Source organism: Anas acuta, chromosome 15, assembly GCF_963932015.1.
Source record: "Anas acuta chromosome 15, bAnaAcu1.1, whole genome shotgun sequence".
Classification (NCBI taxonomy): Eukaryota; Metazoa; Chordata; class Aves; order Anseriformes; family Anatidae; genus Anas; species Anas acuta.
The window spans coordinates 10557825-10577110 of NC_088993.1; the positions used below are offsets into that span (position 1 = coordinate 10557825).

Genomic DNA, 19286 nt, shown 5'->3' on the forward strand with positions numbered 1-19286 from the left:
ATAAACTGGTAGAATAAAACACTAGTAAAGACTAAAACTGAGTTCCAACCATTGAACTTGAAACCTAAAGCATATTCTGTTTGTCAATAATCAATAGCAACGAACCACAGCAGTGTGATGCAAGGCAAACAGGAAACAGCAATTGTGGGCAGAGGTACTCAGCAGCAGCACTTCTGGGGATCAAAAGCACTGTGCCAAGCATAACCCAAGGTTGTTTGCTCCACTGCCTTCAGTCCTAGAAACCCTGTAGTTTCATCCACAGGAAAGCCAACCAGTCCCAAAACTTCCATCAGTACCCTCTACAGATATGCACACCCACACATTTTTCTATTTTAAAGTAGATAGTCCCAAAACCCTGTTCCCATTTATTAACTTCACCAAAATTCACCCCTAGGAAGGCACCACAAAGCTTTTAATCCAGGGGTACAAAAGGTCAGCTGCAGGCTACAGCTGAGCAGCCAGGGGTTCAGCATACCACTGAGGCCCACTTATCTTCAAAGAACTTGTGATCTGATGTCTGAAACACACAATTCAAGGGCAGTTAAACATCAACCATAATGATCTTAAAAGCTACCAATACACAATCCTCAGCTCCTCACAAAGACACAGAGCTCACTTGGCTCTTACAGCCACTTGATTTAATATCACTGTCAAAGACAGGAAGCATTAGATCACTAGTCACAGGTTACTGCCTACTCAATGTGAAGGATCGTAGAAGCTTTGGTTCTGGTTTTAGCCTGATAACTCTGACCAAGTAGTGTAGTAGTACCACTGCTCTGCCAGACACCTGTCTTGGCAATGCAATACTAAAGAGATAAGTCTTTTCTGAAAGGGTTAAGGATCACATCAAGTTTATTTGTAAAAATGCACTAACATGTTACATTTAGCATCAATGCTCTTCTCTTCAGGCATTTAAGAAAAGCCAAAAATAGCAGCACTGTGGCCACCACAGACAGAGTGGCAACAGCAGTCATTGTAACACCAGCCCATGCTTCCTTGCTGAGAGTGTTCCCTACAAAGGGAGAAGACAGTTAAGTACAGTAAAAAGCTGCATCTTCGAACTAAGCACTATGCTCACATAACACGTTTAGTACCTTCAGTTGCAGACCATCCTTCTGGCACAAGGAGAACAGGACCCCGCAAGCTCACCACAGCAGAGTTCACACCTGTCATCCCACTCTCTACAACAATAACATATCAGAGATGAGCCTCATGGTACAGCAGGTTGATCTTGGACCAGTGCAGCCTAGTATCTGCTTAGACATTACCTCTTTTGCTTCTAGATTGTCTAGGACACTTTGTTACACACAGAGGGGAGTCTGGTTGGAAACGGTTACAGATTAGGACACTGCAATGGAAGTACACCTGGAAAACACACACAGATCCATCACTTAGAGAAACAAGTAGTCCTACTTACTGCTTTAAGCAGAAGTAGTGTCACTTACTAGGCCAGGGAGGGATTTGTCACCAGATACAAAGGCAAAAGTCTTCACTTCCAGCCTTTGACGATAGTTCGGGTAGCTGACACCATGCCCCACAGGATGAAACACAGTCTTGTAGCTGTCCAAGTCATATCCACACCTGCCAATGATTAAGAAGCAGTAAGTCAGAATAGTATAGGCCAGATTTTTTTCCAGAAGCAGGCTAGCTTTCTATGTAGAGATGTTGCCATTCTCCTGCAAATTCCAAAACATCCAGGGTGGTGCAATCAAGATGCCTGAGAGTGCACCTCTAGCAAAGCCCTTATACCTGGGACTCTGTTTCCAGAGAGAGAAGGTGGTGGTAAGGGAAGAGTCAGGGGAATCTTGCCACCTACTGCCAACAGTGCACCAGTACTCACCCATCAACAACAATATTCCACTGGGGAAGTGAGCTTGGATCTTGTGATGCTGTTGCCCAACAGTCATCCAATACAAGATGAAGGTTGGGGTCATTGCGGTTCAGGACCTGCACTTCCAGGAAAATGGGCTGCCGTAGGTACCTTACTATTGGGTACTGATCATCACGGTAAGGTTGCCTGTAGGAGTCCTCTGAAAGGCACGAACCAGAACCTTAGTAAGTTAATGTACAGAGTCCTGAAGAGACTGGCCTGAAACTCTTCAGGACCAGCCAGTCTGCCAGCTGCACTTGGTCCAAGAGTCAGATACTAAGCTATAGATTTTCTACCTCAAGTAGCATGGGAGAAGAAAGCATATGAAGTCACTGGAAGTCCAAGCATCAGAACAGTCCACCTATACACCCTCCCTCTCAACAGAAAGTTCAGTTTTTCCCCAGCTATCTGAAACTAGAATCAGCATTACCTGGGTAACTTAGAAGAACTAAGGAGAGGGGACCTTGGTTCATTGAAGATGACAGTGGAGGAAAGTTGTCTACCCTTACAGAGAGGGATGCATCACCATTGCTGAAGGAGCACATGACTGTTAATCTGCAAGAATGAGAGAGCAAGTAAGTATCACATCCATACAGAAAACAGCTAGACCCAGAAACAGTTCCCACCTAAGAGGCATCCAGACACACCTGAATTCACTGTCCCTTGAGATCCTGCGCAGTGGGAGGTCTGTCCATAGTGCCCTCACCTCATTCTCATAAATGATCTTCTCTCCATCAAGCTGAGAAGTAATAACAGCATTAGTGAGGGCATTCACACTGCACAGAGTCTTCCCCATTAGCCCTGGGAACATACTTACCCAATACCTGGTCCCACATCCACTCAGTGGGACATGAAACCAAACCCTGTCATTCAAAGAGGACTTAAAGGCTGGCTTGCATGCTGGGTCTCTGAGCTTAAGTGTATCCAAGTCCAGTGGTGGTACAGTACTGTCAGCAAGGACTTGAAAATCCATGTACCCATCCTGGGTGCATACAGCAGCTAGAACAGAGATTTACAGACATTATCATGCCCAGACATGGGCATGACTCACTCTGACAAAAGCAAGTGGATTTTAGCTAGAGATATACCTTCCTGTGAAGGCACAGCTCAAGAAGAAGCCTTGAGAAAGTATTACCAGCTGAGCAGCTGACTGGGCTGAGTCCACTGCAGAATCACTCACCTAACGGTATGTGCTGGTCACAGGGGCACTCTGGATGCATCACCATTGCCACTATCTCCCCATGGAACTGAAAAGCCAGTTTCAAGGCAGACATATAGGACTGAACTCCTGGGCAGCTCTCCCCATGTAGCTGAAAGACAAGAATTACTCTCCTGTAGTATAAATACAAGTGTTCATTTTAACACACACATATATTAAAGTTGTTTCTTCTTGCCCTGTGGCCACATTGCTCTTCACTCAGCTAGAGCAAGTCTACCTCCAGCTCTTTTTGGAGAGGAAGCCTGGGTTACCTATGAGTGATCACTATCTGCCATGGCAAATACAACACCATAACTGCCCTCAGCCAGCCACAGGGCACACAGCTGGCTTGACCACTGCTTAGCACAGAAGCTTTGACCACATTCCCAGTTAACACCAATGAGTTACATAAGTTACCACACCAACCCTGAGGACTTCAGAATCTGAACTCACCCTGAACTTCAGGACTTCCCTGCTCACATGCAGCTTGACCCCCCTCTTGGTATCCAGAGCAATCCCATTTTCCTGGAGCTGGTCCATTGGAATGGTCTTATCCTCTATACCCACAGCCTTAAGGGTGCCTGGGAAGGCTGGGATGACAACAGTCATGTGTGTTCCATTACAGACTGCTGGACCTGCAATGACAGCCTTGTTAAGATATAAATAACACCTACTTCTCAGGACAGAGGAGGACCAGCTTTTTCCACACATTACCTGGTGCACAAAGCATTCTTGACTCCACAGTCAACCTACGTTCAGGAGGGCCATATGTGAGCTTGAGTGCCACAGTGTAGAGCACCTTGCCATCATGCTGCAAAAGATACAGTTCTATTACAGTGCACTCAGCTCAAGCCACCACAGGTGGAATCCTGCAGGTTGGTATATCATATCTGATTCAAGGCTGCTGCTTTACATCTCAAACAGTTTATTCCCACCCTTCCAGAAGGGATCTGCTCATGACACTGCTAGTCAGATGCTCATGGGACAGACTGCAGCTGGAACCCCAACTATGTAGACACCTATCAGCTGTGCTGATAGGAGATGCATGCTGTACTCCCCCATTTTATAGGGCTGGACAATTCAGTGGCAACTATGTCAAGTCTAACAGACTCATACACACACCAGCTAAATACATCTGATGACATAAGCTCTGTTGAAAGCACCTGCAGATGTCAGGAGGAAGGTGTCCAGACTCAGAAGTATCAGGAGAAGTAGTTCCCAGTCCTATCTCTTTGTGCACCTACCTTGTATGAGACAACTCCAGTAGCAGTAAAAGCCACCTGAAAAATCAGGTTGTGTCCATCAGCTAGAAAGTTGTAGCCTTGCTGCATGGCTTGCCCAAGGCTCAGCTGGTGTACCCTGGTTCCATCATCAATTGACAGAGTCCAGGTCATTGGAGTTGCTGGAACCTGTGAAGCAGAAAATCTTTCCTTAGGAAGGGAAAGCATAAACCACACAACAGCAAGACGTTAGTTCTTCACTCTGCAGGGCTGCCACCTTGCAGATGTCACACTCAAGCTACCTGTACTGATAGCACCAAATTAGACTTCCCAACAAGATGCAAGTACTCCAGCCTGAATGCATTAGGCTCAGTTTAGGTTCAAAATTGAGGCACACCCACACCCTCCCTTTTGTAAGGAGGTCACCTACTGTATGCTCATCATTGAAGCTTGGAATGAGTCTTGGGAAGGTAACCTGAGAAAGTAAAGCACAGGAGTTAGACAACACAAGCAGACAATAGTTATGAGTTCACCATTCACGAGAAGTCTCTGCTACAAGTTTCCAAAGCAGAAGCTGGCATTAGCATCCCAGTTCCCCCTTCAATAGGGCTGGAGCCAGACCATCTGCATTGTTACTGTTAATTTGCTGACTAGCTCTTCAAAAAGCTGTGGGCCATGCCAAGGTGGACACAGCCAACAGACCTCCCCAAAGCTGGCTGGAGCTTTCTGCAGATCCCAGCCACACAGTTCTGAGAGACAGCCATCCTGCCTCAAAGATCCATAGCACTCCCATTCCTCTACTTACTGCCATGAAGTCTTTTGTACAGTTTGTTGCACCAGCAAAGAAAGGAGCAATGATTTCATCTGCACGGGCAACATTGCAGTGAGTACTGTAGGTTATGTTCTTCTCCTCTCCCATTGTGTCATTCACCATCAGCCTCAGTCTCAGCTGGTGCTGACCATACTATAGGCAACAGGAGACTTTAATCAGAAAGCAGTACTCACAGCACAAAAACAAGTCTTTGACTTGCTCCAACTTACAGTTATTTCAGGCATTTGTACCAGAGCAAGGGCAAGATTAACCATTATGTAGAAGTTCTATGATAAGAAAAATATTCTCTAGAAGATCATGGGTACACAAGATTAGAGTTTTACTCTGCAGCTTAAGAGATACAGGAATCAAGAAGAAAGCTTCAAGGACTGCCTGACCAGTGGACTGTAGCAGCAACTGTTGAAAAGCACATTAGTAAATACCACATATCAGTAACTACCACAAAACCCAATGGAAGTCTGCAGGCATTTCAAATACCTAGAAGCAACTAATAGCTGTAAAGCTTCTGCCTTTGAGGCCAGCTGCTTGGGGTGGCCTCCCAGTTACTGCTCTACCCCAAGAGAGGATAACTTGCATTATTTGATCCATCAATATACATATGAAAAAATAAAGTGCTATGTAATTCTCAGACCTCACTTCCCTACATGGTATCATTTCAACTAGCTCTTAACTCTATTACAGGAGAGCACAGCTTTTATGGTGGCATCCAAAAGCATTTAATGCATGGCTAGAAGAATAAGTAGTCAGGCAGCAGTATTTTAGCAGCTTAAGTCAGTAGTCCTGTGGACTGATCCAGACATTTCCACTCCTGAATGAAGTCAGGACTAGAAACCTTCTTAAATCTAATCATGACCAGAAAAGAACCAGAAAACATCAACAGCACACTCCTAGAACAGAGACTCCCTTTACCTCCAGGCTAGTGCAGTTCACAAGCGGGACACTGACCAACAGCTTCTCATAATCCACAGCATGGTCACAGGACACCATTTCCTCACCACTCACATCTAGGAAGAAGGCAAATGATCAGTACTGCAGGCAGGCACCCACCTACTTCCAAGCTACAGAGGAAAGGACCATGCCAGCAGCAATACCTACCCACTGCACATGCTTGCCAGGAATAGTTGCCAAGCTCTCTGGAAAACTCAACCTCCATCCTGTCTGTATGACAGGTCACACTCTCTGCAAAGCAAAGGCCACAGTCAGCTCTGCCCTCACCCTCCTGGAGGTGCACCCCCAGCCCAGAGACCCTCTCTTACACCAGGAGAGGGAGAAGCAGCTCCAAGAAAACAGAGACCCCATCTGAACCCCTACCAGCCCAGGGAGGTTTCATTACCTAAGAGATCCTGATCCCCGAGGCCACCATCACAAGGGACCAAGGGCAGCAAAAATCCAAACAGGAGGAACAGCAACCTGCAAGCACAACAGAGTCAAATCAGAGAGCAACAAAGAAAGAGCCCAGCTCCCCCATCCCACACCCAAACCCCACTCACCACATCCTTGGGGTGCTGAAGGACTGCTCCTCCATACACAACCACATCTCTCTGCTACCACAAGCTTACTCTGTGCTGCCCAGGCAGAGTTATATAGGACCTGGTGCAGGCTCCACACAGGTGCAGTCTTTCTGCTGCCTAAAGGACAGAGAGTTTGCACCTGTGTCTTGTTGAGATGTAGTCTGCTTGTGGTGAGGAGGTGAGGAGAAGGGCTCATAGGAAACCTTGAAGTGATGCTAAAGCTGTGACACTGATTGTTGTATACCATTTTAAGGCGTTTTCTTCTTATCTCAAATTTACTCTCTTTATTCTATTGCCAGATGTTGCATAGAAAAAAGTACACTTTTGTCAATTTTTTTTTTTAAAAGGAGATTTCTGTGCCACTTCAATTTTCTGATAATTTAAAAGGATTCCACTGGTAGATTTGTATATAATTGAAAATATTTTGTTCCCCTGCATGGACAAATCTGCAATGCTGATAATAGAACTAAAACATGAGTGGAAGGTTTAGGAGAAACATGAGTGGAAAGGAGAAAAACATGAGTGGCAGGTTAAGGAAGATGAGAAGTCCCATATCAATTTTTAGACTGGAAGATCTCTGGAGGCTCTGGACTGTTATTGTTCAAAGCTAGAATCTGCAACTGCACTGGAGTAAATAGCAGTTGATTTTAGTAGCAGAAAAACGATTTGGACTTCTGCTTTTGCCATCAATAGGATTAGTATGAAGCAAAGCTTTGGCAAGAAATTAACTTCCCAGAGACCCTGGGCTCACAAAATGTATACCACGTGCCTTTATTTATTTATTTTACAATCAGAATCACTGCTTTCAAAAGCCATGATTACAGTGAAAATTAATGAGACAAATTCTGGAGTTGTATGCTAGGTTGTTGCATTATTTATCTATTTTTATTTAGCTTGGACTTAACACGGTAGGGGAAACAGTTAGAGCAATGTGATTGCCATGGTCACCTGGATTTGCCCTGCAGTGCACGTTAGCATCTCCTGACTTCAATATTCTAGTTTGTAAGACTGCAGGATGTGATTCATCAACATGTGCTAGGATAATTGATTGTTGCTTCACTTAAGATGTCTGAATTCCAGGGTGTGCGACAAAAGCCGCAGAGAAAGCATGGCCGTTTCTCCTTTCAAAAAGTTCAGCTGCACCTGTCTGAGTTGCTGAACCTGTGAAAATAACTATGGCCTGAGTTATGTGGTTAAACATCTAACTCATGTCCTGGAACACAAAACTATCTCCGTTACTCTCTTACTTTTCTGAAAAAAAAAACTGCAAGGTCTCCTCTTCAGTTTCTCTGCTTTGTTTACTTATTTGAGTTTCTGACTTCTGCAGAAAAAAAGGCATTGCTCAAGATCAGTGCTGAACACTGGGGCGTTGCATACCAACACTGAAAAACACAGATCATCTCAGCCCGGATGTACATTCCCATGGGTTTTGCCTGCCTTTGGGTCACATAGCAGCAGCAGGACAGCATTTCAGACAGCAATTCACTGTCATACAACATCATCACTGCTTCTAGCTCTACAGAAGTCTCCCAGTCTGCTTTTACATGTACAGTGTGGGTGGGTGTCGAGGTGTGAGGGTGAAGAGAGACAGGGCTTTGATTTTCTGGGTTTGCTATGTTTCCAATTTATGCATCATTCCTGATAAACTAAGGCCTTGCTGCTGAAATGCTGTGTGCGGGCAGACGGTGAGGGCTGGAGCCCACAACCCTAGCAAAGATGACTGCAGGATGGGGTCTTAGCCAGCGCTGGCAGGGGGGACACACAACCTCTCTGTGGAAACAGCGCGTACAGCAACAGTGTTCTTGGACACAGCAGTGGGAGCTTTGCCTGTGTGAGGAGTGAAAAATACCTTTTTATGGTTGCTTAGATGTTGCTATCATCTCTGATTTGTGTAGCCACAGTCACCTTGTGTGAACAACCTCATTCTTCTCCAAGCCCATTTGTTCCAGCGATCTCATTAGACAAGTAGAGGTTTACTTGCCTCCCCCCTTCCCTTGTATGGCCTTTACTGTACTGCATTTGTTGCCCATAAAAGTTGCAATGAGGCAATGTTGTGCTAGGTAATACCTCATGCAAAACAGATGGCACAACTTCACTGTTTTTCTCCCAGGCAAGTAATACAGGGCTCTGAATTATCTAGAACAACATAACTAGTGATACTGTAGTATTACTAGATAAATAGTTTGTTTAACTGGCAGTATTTTTCTTGAGATAGTCCTTGAAGGAAATAGAACAATAATCATAGATGTAGCAAATCCCAATAACAAAAGAGAACTGTTAGTTAAATAATTCATTAGTCTACAACAACACGTACCATTACAACAGAGTTTCTCCTGAGCCTGGTAGGACATTTCAATTGGAAATGCAATGGTTTTGAAGTTCTTTTCAGACCCAAAATGAAAGGCTTCATTCTAACTACTTAGAGACTTTAAAAAGTTCTCAATTTTGAGCGTTGCTCTCAAAGACACATCTCTATTCAGGCTGAGAAATTTAATTCATTTGACATTGAATCATTTATTGCATTTTAAGTTGAGGTTTTTAGATGGGACAAGAATAAACAAATACCAGGAGTTTAGAAATAGATGGAAATTTTGTTTGGTCTTTTCTTTTTTTCTTTTTTATTTGTTTTGGTGATGCCTGCTTTTGTGACATAAATAAAGAAAAAGTCCTAGAGCTTCCCTCCAATTGAAGTGGGTTTTGTTTTACCTCTAATTAAAACTTGAAACAATAGTTTTCCACTTAGTATCATATAAAGTAACTTTCTTTTGAAGTAAATATTTTGAGATGTTAGATGATAAAAATCTCTCTGAGATCAATATTTTGTGTGATGAATTAGTTAATAGAAAAGCTAATGAATATAATTCTATAGTAGAAATCAATAATCAAAAGAAAACAAAAACAGCCTTTTTTGCCACTGACTCGCTTCAATAGATGTAGCCAACAATATAAGATGTCAACGTACTAGAAAAAATGCTGTCTCCTCTCTGCTAGCAGGCACTGGTGGTATAGGCAATACATGCCAGGGTGATCATTCTACAAAGAGTAAAAGAAATTATAATACTCTTTATTAAGGAAATAAAATGCAATGGCACTGAGAAACAGCTAATCTAGTATATAAATAAAATCTGTGTATAAAATCTGTCTTTGTTCTGCACCTTTTTTTTTTTCTTTTTTCTTTTTTTTTTCCTAGTAGCTGTAAATTTAACTCAGTGCTGAGCCTGATTAAACAGAAAATAGAATAAATCACTGAAGTTTTTATTAGAAAGGTATAAACAGCAGTGCCAGGAACCTGACAAGAGCTGAGGGTAACTGTCCCCTGCAGCAGGATGGAGGTGGGCCTGGGTGAAGCACAGCCCTTCCTCACCAACCCGGGGGCCGGGCAGCAGTGGGGCAGCCCTGCCTGTGGACCAGAGCTTCAGCTTACCCCTAGCTGGACTTGTTTATTCAGAGATTCAGACCTGTTACAGGACCTGACAGGCTCTTCTCTACGTGGAGGAAAATGTTGGTACAAGCTTGTTCCTGAAGAGCTCTTCAGTCCCTGTCTGAGAAAATAATTATGACAGAAAGCCCATTTGGAGAGGTCTGCTGTGCGTTACGTGGGTGGCATTATGGGAAGTAAATGAGGTGGCTCTCCATCCAGTAATTGCACCAATTTCAGACAATGAGCTGGTTTGCAATTGCTACCACTTCTGTAACAGGGGCATAATAAGCAACAGAACCTCACTGCTAATTGCTGAGAGTACTCTCTCTGAGATACAGGTTAATTCAGTTAGTCATGGAAAACAGCTTGAGAAAAAAAGTAACACAGAGCTGGCAGCTGTTGTCAGCGTGACCAGAGTAACAGACAGCCCAGGACATTTTATTTACCTACTGATACCTTCTGAGCTCCTGTCTTAAAGCTGACCTTTTATGTGGTTTTCTCTTAGCAATTCTTTTGAACTGAAAAATTAGAATTGTGGCCTAACTCTATGAGCTTTCACTCACAGATGTAGCCCTTAACTCCACTGAAGTCAATGTAAACAACTTCTAAAGCAGGAAGTGCTTGTGTGAAAATGGGACTGGACCAATCTGTTCCAAGGCGAGGACTGCAGTGCATGTGGGGCAGCGGGCTCAGGACCATCATGTTTCTATTTCTTGAATTCCCTGTGCCGTCTTGAGGAAATCATTCAGATTTTTTCACCTGCATCCAAACATAGAGATTACAGTACCAGTGAGATGACTTTACATTTGCCAAGTGTGTTAAGATCAGAGACTGTGGTTTTCCCTACTGTGCTTTGTGGACCAGCTGGCCAGTCTTAGCCGAACACCTCCCGGTCCTGACAGGCCTGCTTCCACCCACACATCCGTCTGCGTGCACCAAACGGCTTCACGGATGTGGCTGTCTTTGATGGGGAGAGGCTTGTTTTCAAATGCAGTAACCCAAATAAATGATAGGTTACAAACAGCTTGTCCAGTGGAGGTTCCAAAGTATTTCAGCCTATCAAAACTCAAGGGTTTGTTTTTACTTAGGGTGAAATCTGGTCACGTTGACATCAGTGGTAAAGCTTCTTTCAAAGACAGTTTTCCCAGAACAAATAAGTTTGGCAAAAGCAGCTGAGCCATGGAAAAGACGAAGGAATCCCCTCTGTGTTTAAATAGACAAATATGCACTGAGAGGTAAGCAGCAGAGCCACCCCTCAGGAAATGAAAGCATTCAGCACACCACTGCCTTATTGCAGAACTCCAGTTGTTTGCTAGGGTGAACTTTGCCTCCTCATATTCATCCTCAAGGTGACGTCTCAACTTGTAATCATTAATGGACTATCCCTGTAATGGAAAGGTAGCTGTACTGTCTGGATATCGGACAGAGCTGCTTCGGGAAGTTCCTGAAAATGTCGAGCAGGTATCACAAAGCAGCAGCTGATGGCAATCTGGACCTCTTGAAAGAAGCCACTAGAAAAGATCTTAACACTTCAGATGAAGACGGGATGACGCCCACCCTTCTGGCAGCATACCACGGGTATCTAGAAGCTCTAGAGGTCATATGCCGGAGAGGGTGAGTGAATCCGCCTCCATTTCTCGTGAGCTTGTGGCTCAAAAGTATAATTACTGTGTATTTCTAATGCTGCTGTGACACCAGACCCAAAAGGCTGAAAATCCTGGTCATTTCTTTCAATGCACTGCCAAGAACTGTTTCTCCTCATTCATATGGGTTTAGGCCCAGAACCTACAAACAGGTCTGTACATGGGGTTGGTGAAGCTCTCTCTAATGGAGAAGTGGGCCAACAGCCTTTTGTGGTTATATATCTTTGGAACTGGCTTTAAAAGTAAATGCCTTGTCTGAAACATTTTTAGCAAAAAAAATCTATCTCATTTGCTTCCTAAAGTGCAGGTACCACCAGAAGATTTAGTACTTTACAGAGGCAAGTCATGACTGATAGTTTTGAGACAGTAAAATCTAAAAATGTTATTTCTCTGTTTTTTATAGTATTAGCAACTACCATCACACTAAAAATTGTAGTACTGTTTCAGAACTTGGGTAGGGTCCTTGCAAACTGAAAAAGAAAAAGAAAAAGAAAAAGAAAAAGAAAAAAAAAAAAAAAAGGTTTTCTACTGTTTTGTTGTTGTTGTTTTCTCCTAATAGTTCTCTTTTTATCATTTAAATGTACTAATTTAAAAGGTATTATTCAAAAGGCCATTACCTCTACATATCATCTCAGTATTTTCTCTGCTTGGAGTCTGCATTTTAAACTGTGATTCTCTAGCAAGATTTAATAGAAGAAAATGCAGTAAATAAAATATTCTTTCTGGGATGAGATGAAGATCAACCTGCATTTTCAATCATAATAGTTTAAAGAAGATTGGAGTGAAAAGTTGAATAACTGTTTGGATATATTTAGTGTTCTTTTCTTTAAAAATTAGAATTGAAAATATAAAATAAAAAGGAATTTGTCATAGACTTGCTTTAAGGTTCATTGAACTCAGGTGTGGCTGTAATAGCACAATAAAAAAGACCTTTGGACTCTATAGCTATGGCTGTGTCCCCCAGGAAAAGCGAAAATAGACTGACAGTTTTTCAACTTGTATAAAGGCAGCTCCAAGGAAATACCTAGAGTCAATAAAGGTCTCTGGACATAGAGAAGACAGAACGACTACCTAATGAACAAATAACTAAGTAATCTTTTCAATATGTGAGTTAAAAGTGTCTTCTACTGTATATGCTCATAGAAGTCACAGCAGGTGACACAAAGATAAGAAATTTCTGTGTGTTTGTTACTTAATGTATTTTTAACTCTTTTTTTTTTCAGTAGAGGACAACTTTGGGATAGCATTGCTCTCAAAATTATCAAACATATACATGCACTTCTATTTTAATCTAAGATTTCTTGACACAATCAGTAGGCTGAGGCTGTCAGAGATATGGCTGTGTCTCAGTAGTTCTGTTGGCAGAAGCTGAACTTTGGAAGGTGTTCAATCTGTTCTACAGTCAGGCAGTGTCTTCTAAGAAAGTATTTTAATTTTTTTAATGAAGCCATCCTTTCCTTGAAGCAAAGAAGGTTTCCTGACAAAGGCACTGAGATACAGGATATTTTTCCTCTAGTGGTTGCAGATTTTAGGACTCTGAAGCCTGCAACACACTCAGCCCTTGGAAAATGTACCAATACTAAAAATAAGCCCTTTCATCTTGTAAGAGTTTGTCTCCCAGACATTAAGAGATGTTTTCTCTGCCTGCTTTGAAGGCACATGAATGGAGGCAAGACCAAGTAGCAGATCTGCTCTCTTTTGTGTGAGCCTCCTTCATGCTTGAGAAAGCAGTGGAAGAGGAGTAAGAGATGCCAAAGTAGATGTAAAACTTTGCCCAAAGTCCCCCTGAGCTGGGAATTGACACTCTGGTTTGTGAATTGTTTGAGACTCAAAGGTTGGCAGGCTCCAGAGGGAAAACAGACCTCAAACAGCTCTGAAGGGGAGGATGGATGGCCCAGCCCTTCCAAGGCCAGGATAATGCAGACAGTTGCTAATGTGGGAATGAAGGAATCTGGCACACTTTGCAGCAGTTCCCCAGGGCACAGCCACAAAAGCAGAAATTTGTACACATGGTTTCCACATGTCTAAGTGGGAAAACTTTGATGCTCAGCTGCCACCTCCCTGTAGAAATGCCTGCACTCTCAGAGCCTGGCCTGCTCAGGCTTGCTCTTGTTTCTCAACACAACCAGCTGTGTGCTTCAATTCTACATGGCCCCTAATCTCCCATTTGCCTGTAGCATTTTAGGCTGAATTCTGATGTTCTCAGAACTGGCCTTCAGCAAATATGTTAGTGTTTTAATTCCGGAGATGTTCATTGACAGAGATCAACACCTGAAGGAGATTTTGTGATAGTATATACGATTTAATCCACGGTACAACTGCCATGGAACAGATATCCAAGACTTTGCAAAATTTTCCAAGGTTATTAAAGGCTTTGGGATACTGTGGTTGCCTGACATGTTGATCACAGATGACCCAAATTTTGATCAGAACCATGGCTGATGTTGATCCCACCAAATAAGAATGAACAGATTCAAGCCAATTCTAGTCTGCAAGCAGCAGATCAATGTGAAGTCGGTGCAAGAGTTAAAAAGTTCTCTGGCTTTAAATTTTATTGAAAAGACATGGTATTTTGTTTTCAAATGAGCTTCTGCTTTCCAAACCCCATGAGTAAAAGAAGCTTAAGGAGAACAAAAGTGATGAAGAAAAACAATAGCATCAGCCTCAGCTTAATCCAGCAGCAATGGAGAGAAATGTGTAATCAGGGCTTTACTCCTAATCATTTACCTATTACCTACCAAAGAAGTGACTGTATGGACACAATACGTATGCATCACTGCGATCACTGAAGAATCCTCCTAATATTGTCCTTGTGTTTGACAAACAAAAGGAAAGAGTCACCCAAAAGCCTCTAAAACATTCTGCCCAAGAGCGGTTGAAACAGTTTTGCAACCAGTCCCAATGAGTATAAGTCAAAGCCTGCTTTCAGCAGTCTGTGGCAGAGTAGGCAGGGCTGCAGCCTTTTGCCTGTATACCCAGTGCTTGAGGTAAGTAGCACCAATCGGTGCAGCACTGATCTCCAGGATGGAGCTAAACTGACTCATTTTGTTTATGCTGTAGTCCTCACAGCAAAGCTGAGGTAAATATTTACAATTTGTTCAGTTCCACTGCAATGTTATGCTTGTATACGTCCAGCTCACTCTGTGCTATTTTCCTTCTTAGAGGTGATCCAGACAAATGTGACATCTGGGGGAACACTCCTCTCCACCATGCTGCTTGCAATGGTCACATCCACTGCGTTTCCTTTCTGATCAACTTCGGTGCCAATATATTTGCTCTGGACAATGACCTCCGCACTCCTCTTGAGGTGGCTGCCAGCAGAGATCGCCATGAATGTGTCAGAATCCTGGACAAAGCTGCCACGGAGCAGAACCTGCTGAACCCAAAGAAGGTAGCCAAACAAAAAGCCCAGGCCCAGAGAAATGTGGAGAAACAAATTAAGGAATGTGAGAAGCGACAAGAGAAACACCAACATGAAATGAACAGGAATTATATGAAAGAAAATGCTGGCACAGTAACCTCTTCCAAAGGGACACACTCGAGGGTAAAGATACCCAGTCTCTTCACTTCAAATACAACAACTCCTTTCTCCAAAAATTTGAAAGACACCTTCAAACTGAGGACAAAAAAGACAGCTGGTAGCACAAGAAGCCAGGAAACACAAAGCAATGGCCAAGCAGATGAGAAGGATAGGAGAAGTGTGATGCATTTATTTGATGAGAAAGAAGAGGATGAATTACTAAATGACAATGACAGTCGGCTCTCTATTTTCCAGAGGCCAGGTCTTGGCAAGATCGTATTTGGAAGGAATTTGGCTGCAGATGTAAATCCTGGAATCATGTCTCCTGAGAAAGAAGTCATAAGCTTTAAAATGTCCAGTGAACTCTTTCAGAATGAAAGTGCTGAGAATGACAGGGAAGATGATGTTGAAAATGGTGCTGATATCCCTTGGCAGGAGGAGGAAGGCATTTGGGATGATGAGGAAGCAGAAAACACACCCCTTGAGGTATTTCTGGCATCCCAGATGCTGGATGAGTTTCTTCCAGTCTTCATGAGGGAAAAAATTGATTTAGACACCCTGATGCTATGTTCTGATGAAGATCTACAAAGCATTCAGATTGAGCTGGGGCCAAGAAAGAAGGTTTTGAATGCTGTGAATAAAAGAAAACAGGCTCTCAAGAACCCTGGAAAGACTGTAGATACTTGCTTATAAATTAATGTACCTGTTGCTGTAACCTGCACACTGATTATCTTTTCCTGATTCAAAATAGAATGCAGTTCTTTTCAAACATCTGCTAAAATGGAAGGCAAAGAGGTTACCAATTGCTTTAGGTGGTATAGCAAGGTCAAAGACATAGATGGCTATGGTACACAGGATATTAATTCAAGCACATTCTACCAAGAAGAACCGATGTGAAGGTAAAAAAAAAAACAAAAAACTAAAAGCTTTAGATTCAAAGCTTTTTCTTCCTTCTTATGGAGATTGGATTTCTTTTTGTCTGAATAACTTAAAATATTATTGAAGGCCAGACATAGCACATTCTTTATTAAAACCCTTCCTTTCTTCTCCAAAACCACAAAAATAAATAAATAAATAAAAGCATTCCCAAAGCTCGAGAGCTTAGAGTTTTCTCCATTCACTCATTCACTTCTGTTAGGTTGCTACAAACTGCCTTTTCTGGTAGTGATGGTATGCTAGAAGGCAAATCTGAACCTTGATTTCAGCTGTGGCTTATTGACTCTTATAACTGCTGAATTAATATAAATATGAGTAATTTACAGCAAGTTTTGTGTTCTTGTCAGTCAGGCTTCTTGCTACTGCATTTATATTAATTTAAAAATATATGAATACCTTGCCAAGAGATGTTTGGTGTGAGTTGCATGTTCTTTTCTCTTGTATCACTACACTGGACCCATTTGCCAGCATCCATCATGTCCTAAGTGACATCAAGATCCAATCTATTTAACTACAAGAATCTGAGGTTTTATTTTCAACATTTTTGATCTTTTCTATGTCCTCAGCTTGGCTTGTATAGGGTGCATTTGTCATGCAAAGTCCCAGAAATGAGGGCTTTTTCATCCAGCATTTTCTGTTGGTCATTTTCAGCCTCAGCCTGAAAATGGCATGTAACTGGGTACATATACACTGAGCCTAAATAAAGGGAAAGAGAAAGAAAACAATACACTGCTTCTGTGGAAGCTCCTGTTCTTTACAGTCCATCTGGAGGCACCCAGATCAGGCTTCTCTTCATCTGTCTTGGACCTATTCCCTTGGGAAGCCAGCACTATCTGATATGAATTAATCATTCCTGTTGTCTTGTGAATCTAATAAGGCTTTTGTAGTAGCCATGCTCTGGCTAACATCTCAGGTTTTAGAAGCTCAATTATTAACAGGACTTTTACCTTTAAATCTCTTTTTATATCTTTCTATCATATATATCTATGATTTCTTCCTTCAGAGTGCACTCAATTTATGGACATTTACTTATCATTTATCTATTTCTCATGGTTCCTTCTTTCCACATCTCATTTATTTAATTTGTTCACTGCGATTGCTTTTCTTGGCTGGACTTTATTCTGCATTCTTTTCTCCTTGGATTCCTGTACTTCAGCACATTGATATTTTCTCCTATTAAGCAGTCACATCAAAATCTTATGCTGTGCAACCTCAAGTGACTGCTGTGTTCAGCACAGTAATTAAAGCAGACAGCATCCCTCAGCCTCTGTGTTATTAACCTGCTGGAGTGTTTTGGTTTTGGCTATGAAACACCCAGATTTTTAACAAAACAAGAAGCAAATGATGAACTTTTTGTATTCATGGGTATGTGACAAGTGGATTTTGAAGGGTCAAACCCTATCATTCTCACTCACACAACTGCAGTAAAAGTGCAGGGCAGTTTGCTCGACTAGACCTACAACCCCATTCCCCATCCTGCTCTACCCGATAAGCTATACAGCCATTTATTTTGTATCATTCAGGATTGGCACTCTCCCCCACAGTCAGGCCCTCCATTTAGCTGCCTAAAGTTTGTGACCTTCCTACAACTCACCATCACTGAAAGGTGTCGCTCACAGAGGGCCTGGTTAGTGGCTGCCCTTACAACAGAGCAGCTCCACCCCTGGGGAGCCACCACTGCTATTCTGTCAGGGACTTGTGTGGAAACAAGAAAATGGTCTTTGAACTGTTCTGTGCAGTTCTAAGGCAGCCCCTGCACTGCTGGCCAGAGTGCAAGGCAGAATTACTTTGTGTCAAAGGTAGAACAAGCCACTCCTTGCAGGTGCGGGTGGCTGAGGACAGTGTAATAGCCACAGCCCCAGTGCTGGGACATCTGTGTCACTGCTGGGAAGCCAGGCCTGTCCCCACCCTGCTGCCAGCCTCAGCAGAGCAGAGGGGAGATCCCTCCTATTCCTCCCAGCAGCCACGGAAGCAGCAAGCCCAGCCTCACTGCTCTGCAGCTCCCCTGACACAAGGTTGAGACTACATCCGCACCGCTCTGAAGGCTTGTCACTAGTACAAGGTGGTGAGCATAACGCACCCTTAAAGCCAGACTTTAAACTGCATTGGATCCTCCAGTGAAATATTTTCCAAGATTCTGTTAAGCGTGCAGGTGCCTGTGGCTGATGAGAGTCAAATGGAGTACCCATAAAGGCACCTGGAGAAATTACATTTTAGGAATAGCAGATGGGGAGAATCTCTGAATTGCACTGAAAAATCTCTCTGCATATTCATCTGTAAACCTGCTTAACTGCTGAGAACCCTGACAGTCAGAGCGAACGGCTGAGACTACCTGCACATAACTTGGTTGATGCAGTTGTCACAAGCATGCAGTGTGTTTCAGTGTGTCCTTAGGCACCTGCAGTAACTACAGAGCCAGCAGATAGAGCACAAGATCTACAGAAGACCTTTGTCCTTCTAGAGCTGCATGTAGAAGCTGAAGTCCCTGAGAACCCCCCATGGATTTTTAGGCAACTGAGTAAGCCCCAACATAGCAGCCATTTTAAACTCAACTAAAATACTCCCAGCCCTTTTCTTGCAGGGTGGTCCTGGAAATTGGCCTCTGGCATAGAACAGTCATGTTGAACAATAGAGGGGAAAAACAGTAAGAATACTGACATTTCATTCCCCCTCCCCCCCCACCATGTTTTGCTGTTTCCCTAGTGTTTTTCACCACCCTCTTTGTTTTTTCTATAATTTGGAAGCATTTAAATGGGTGAATCCTAGATCTCACTCCTTAGTAACATTAATACAGCACATTTAATGAGAGATGTGCATCATGTGCGATCTTATGGTCCAATCCAAAGCCAAATTGTAAAACCATGGGATCTCACACAAACACAGCTCTGCCAACTGCAAGAATGTATTTCCTTAAGGATTTATTACTCCTGATGTCTGTCCAGCACAGAGAAGGGAATGTACAATGCAGGACAATGACTGCAAAACTGAGTATCACAATAGAGCAGAGCAGTCTGTCTGTTTTTGCCTTTACATTGTGATCACATTTACTGTAACAGCAGTCAGTGCAACAGCTTACTTTCTTCCTGATCTTCACAACAAACACTACCCAGAACAGACAAACAATGGATAACAAAA

General features: G+C 42.8%; 2 protein-coding genes across 2 annotated transcripts; one reads left to right on the plus strand and one right to left on the minus strand.

Moving 5' to 3' along the window:
- Positions 1 to 834: 834 nt before the first annotated feature.
- Positions 835 to 6759, minus strand: ZP2 (zona pellucida glycoprotein 2). Its single transcript, XM_068699707.1, has 18 exons — positions 6611 to 6759; positions 6454 to 6530; positions 6216 to 6299; positions 6030 to 6124; positions 5094 to 5252; positions 4719 to 4763; positions 4313 to 4477; positions 3783 to 3879; positions 3522 to 3703; positions 3051 to 3180; positions 2688 to 2869; positions 2518 to 2609; positions 2301 to 2425; positions 1841 to 2030; positions 1446 to 1581; positions 1269 to 1365; positions 1095 to 1181; positions 835 to 1012 (listed from the first exon to the last, which is right to left on the minus strand). The coding sequence occupies exons 1-18, from the start codon at positions 6655 to 6657 to the stop codon at positions 870 to 872; spliced, it is 2133 nt and encodes a 710-aa protein (XP_068555808.1). The 5' UTR covers positions 6658 to 6759; the 3' UTR covers positions 835 to 869.
- Positions 6760 to 11412: 4653 nt separating this feature from the next.
- ANKS4B (ankyrin repeat and sterile alpha motif domain containing 4B) lies at positions 11413 to 16295 on the plus strand. The gene is made up of 2 exons (XM_068699710.1): positions 11413 to 11666; positions 14858 to 16295. Exons 1-2 carry the CDS (start codon positions 11503 to 11505, stop codon positions 15906 to 15908), a joined length of 1215 nt encoding a protein of 404 aa, XP_068555811.1. The 5' UTR covers positions 11413 to 11502; the 3' UTR covers positions 15909 to 16295.
- The last annotated feature ends 2991 nt before the right edge of the window (positions 16296 to 19286 follow it).

Excerpts from the sequence above, each read along its gene's own strand:
- ZP2 (XM_068699707.1), bottom strand. The coding sequence starts at position 6,657 with ATGTGGTTGTGTATGGAGGAGCAGTCCTTCAGCACCCCAAGGATGTG. Across the intron at positions 4,764-5,093 it reads GTACAAAAGACTTCATGGCA|GTTACCTTCCCAAGACTCAT; the intron begins GTAAGTAGAGGA and ends TTACTTTCTCAG. Across the intron at positions 2,870-3,050 it reads TGACCAGCACATACCGTTAG|CTGCTGTATGCACCCAGGAT; the intron begins GTGAGTGATTCT and ends TCTCTGTTCTAG.
- ANKS4B (XM_068699710.1), top strand. The coding sequence starts at position 11,503 with ATGTCGAGCAGGTATCACAAAGCAGCAGCTGATGGCAATCTGGACCTC. Across the intron at positions 11,667-14,857 it reads GAGGTCATATGCCGGAGAGG|AGGTGATCCAGACAAATGTG; the intron begins GTGAGTGAATCC and ends TTTCCTTCTTAG.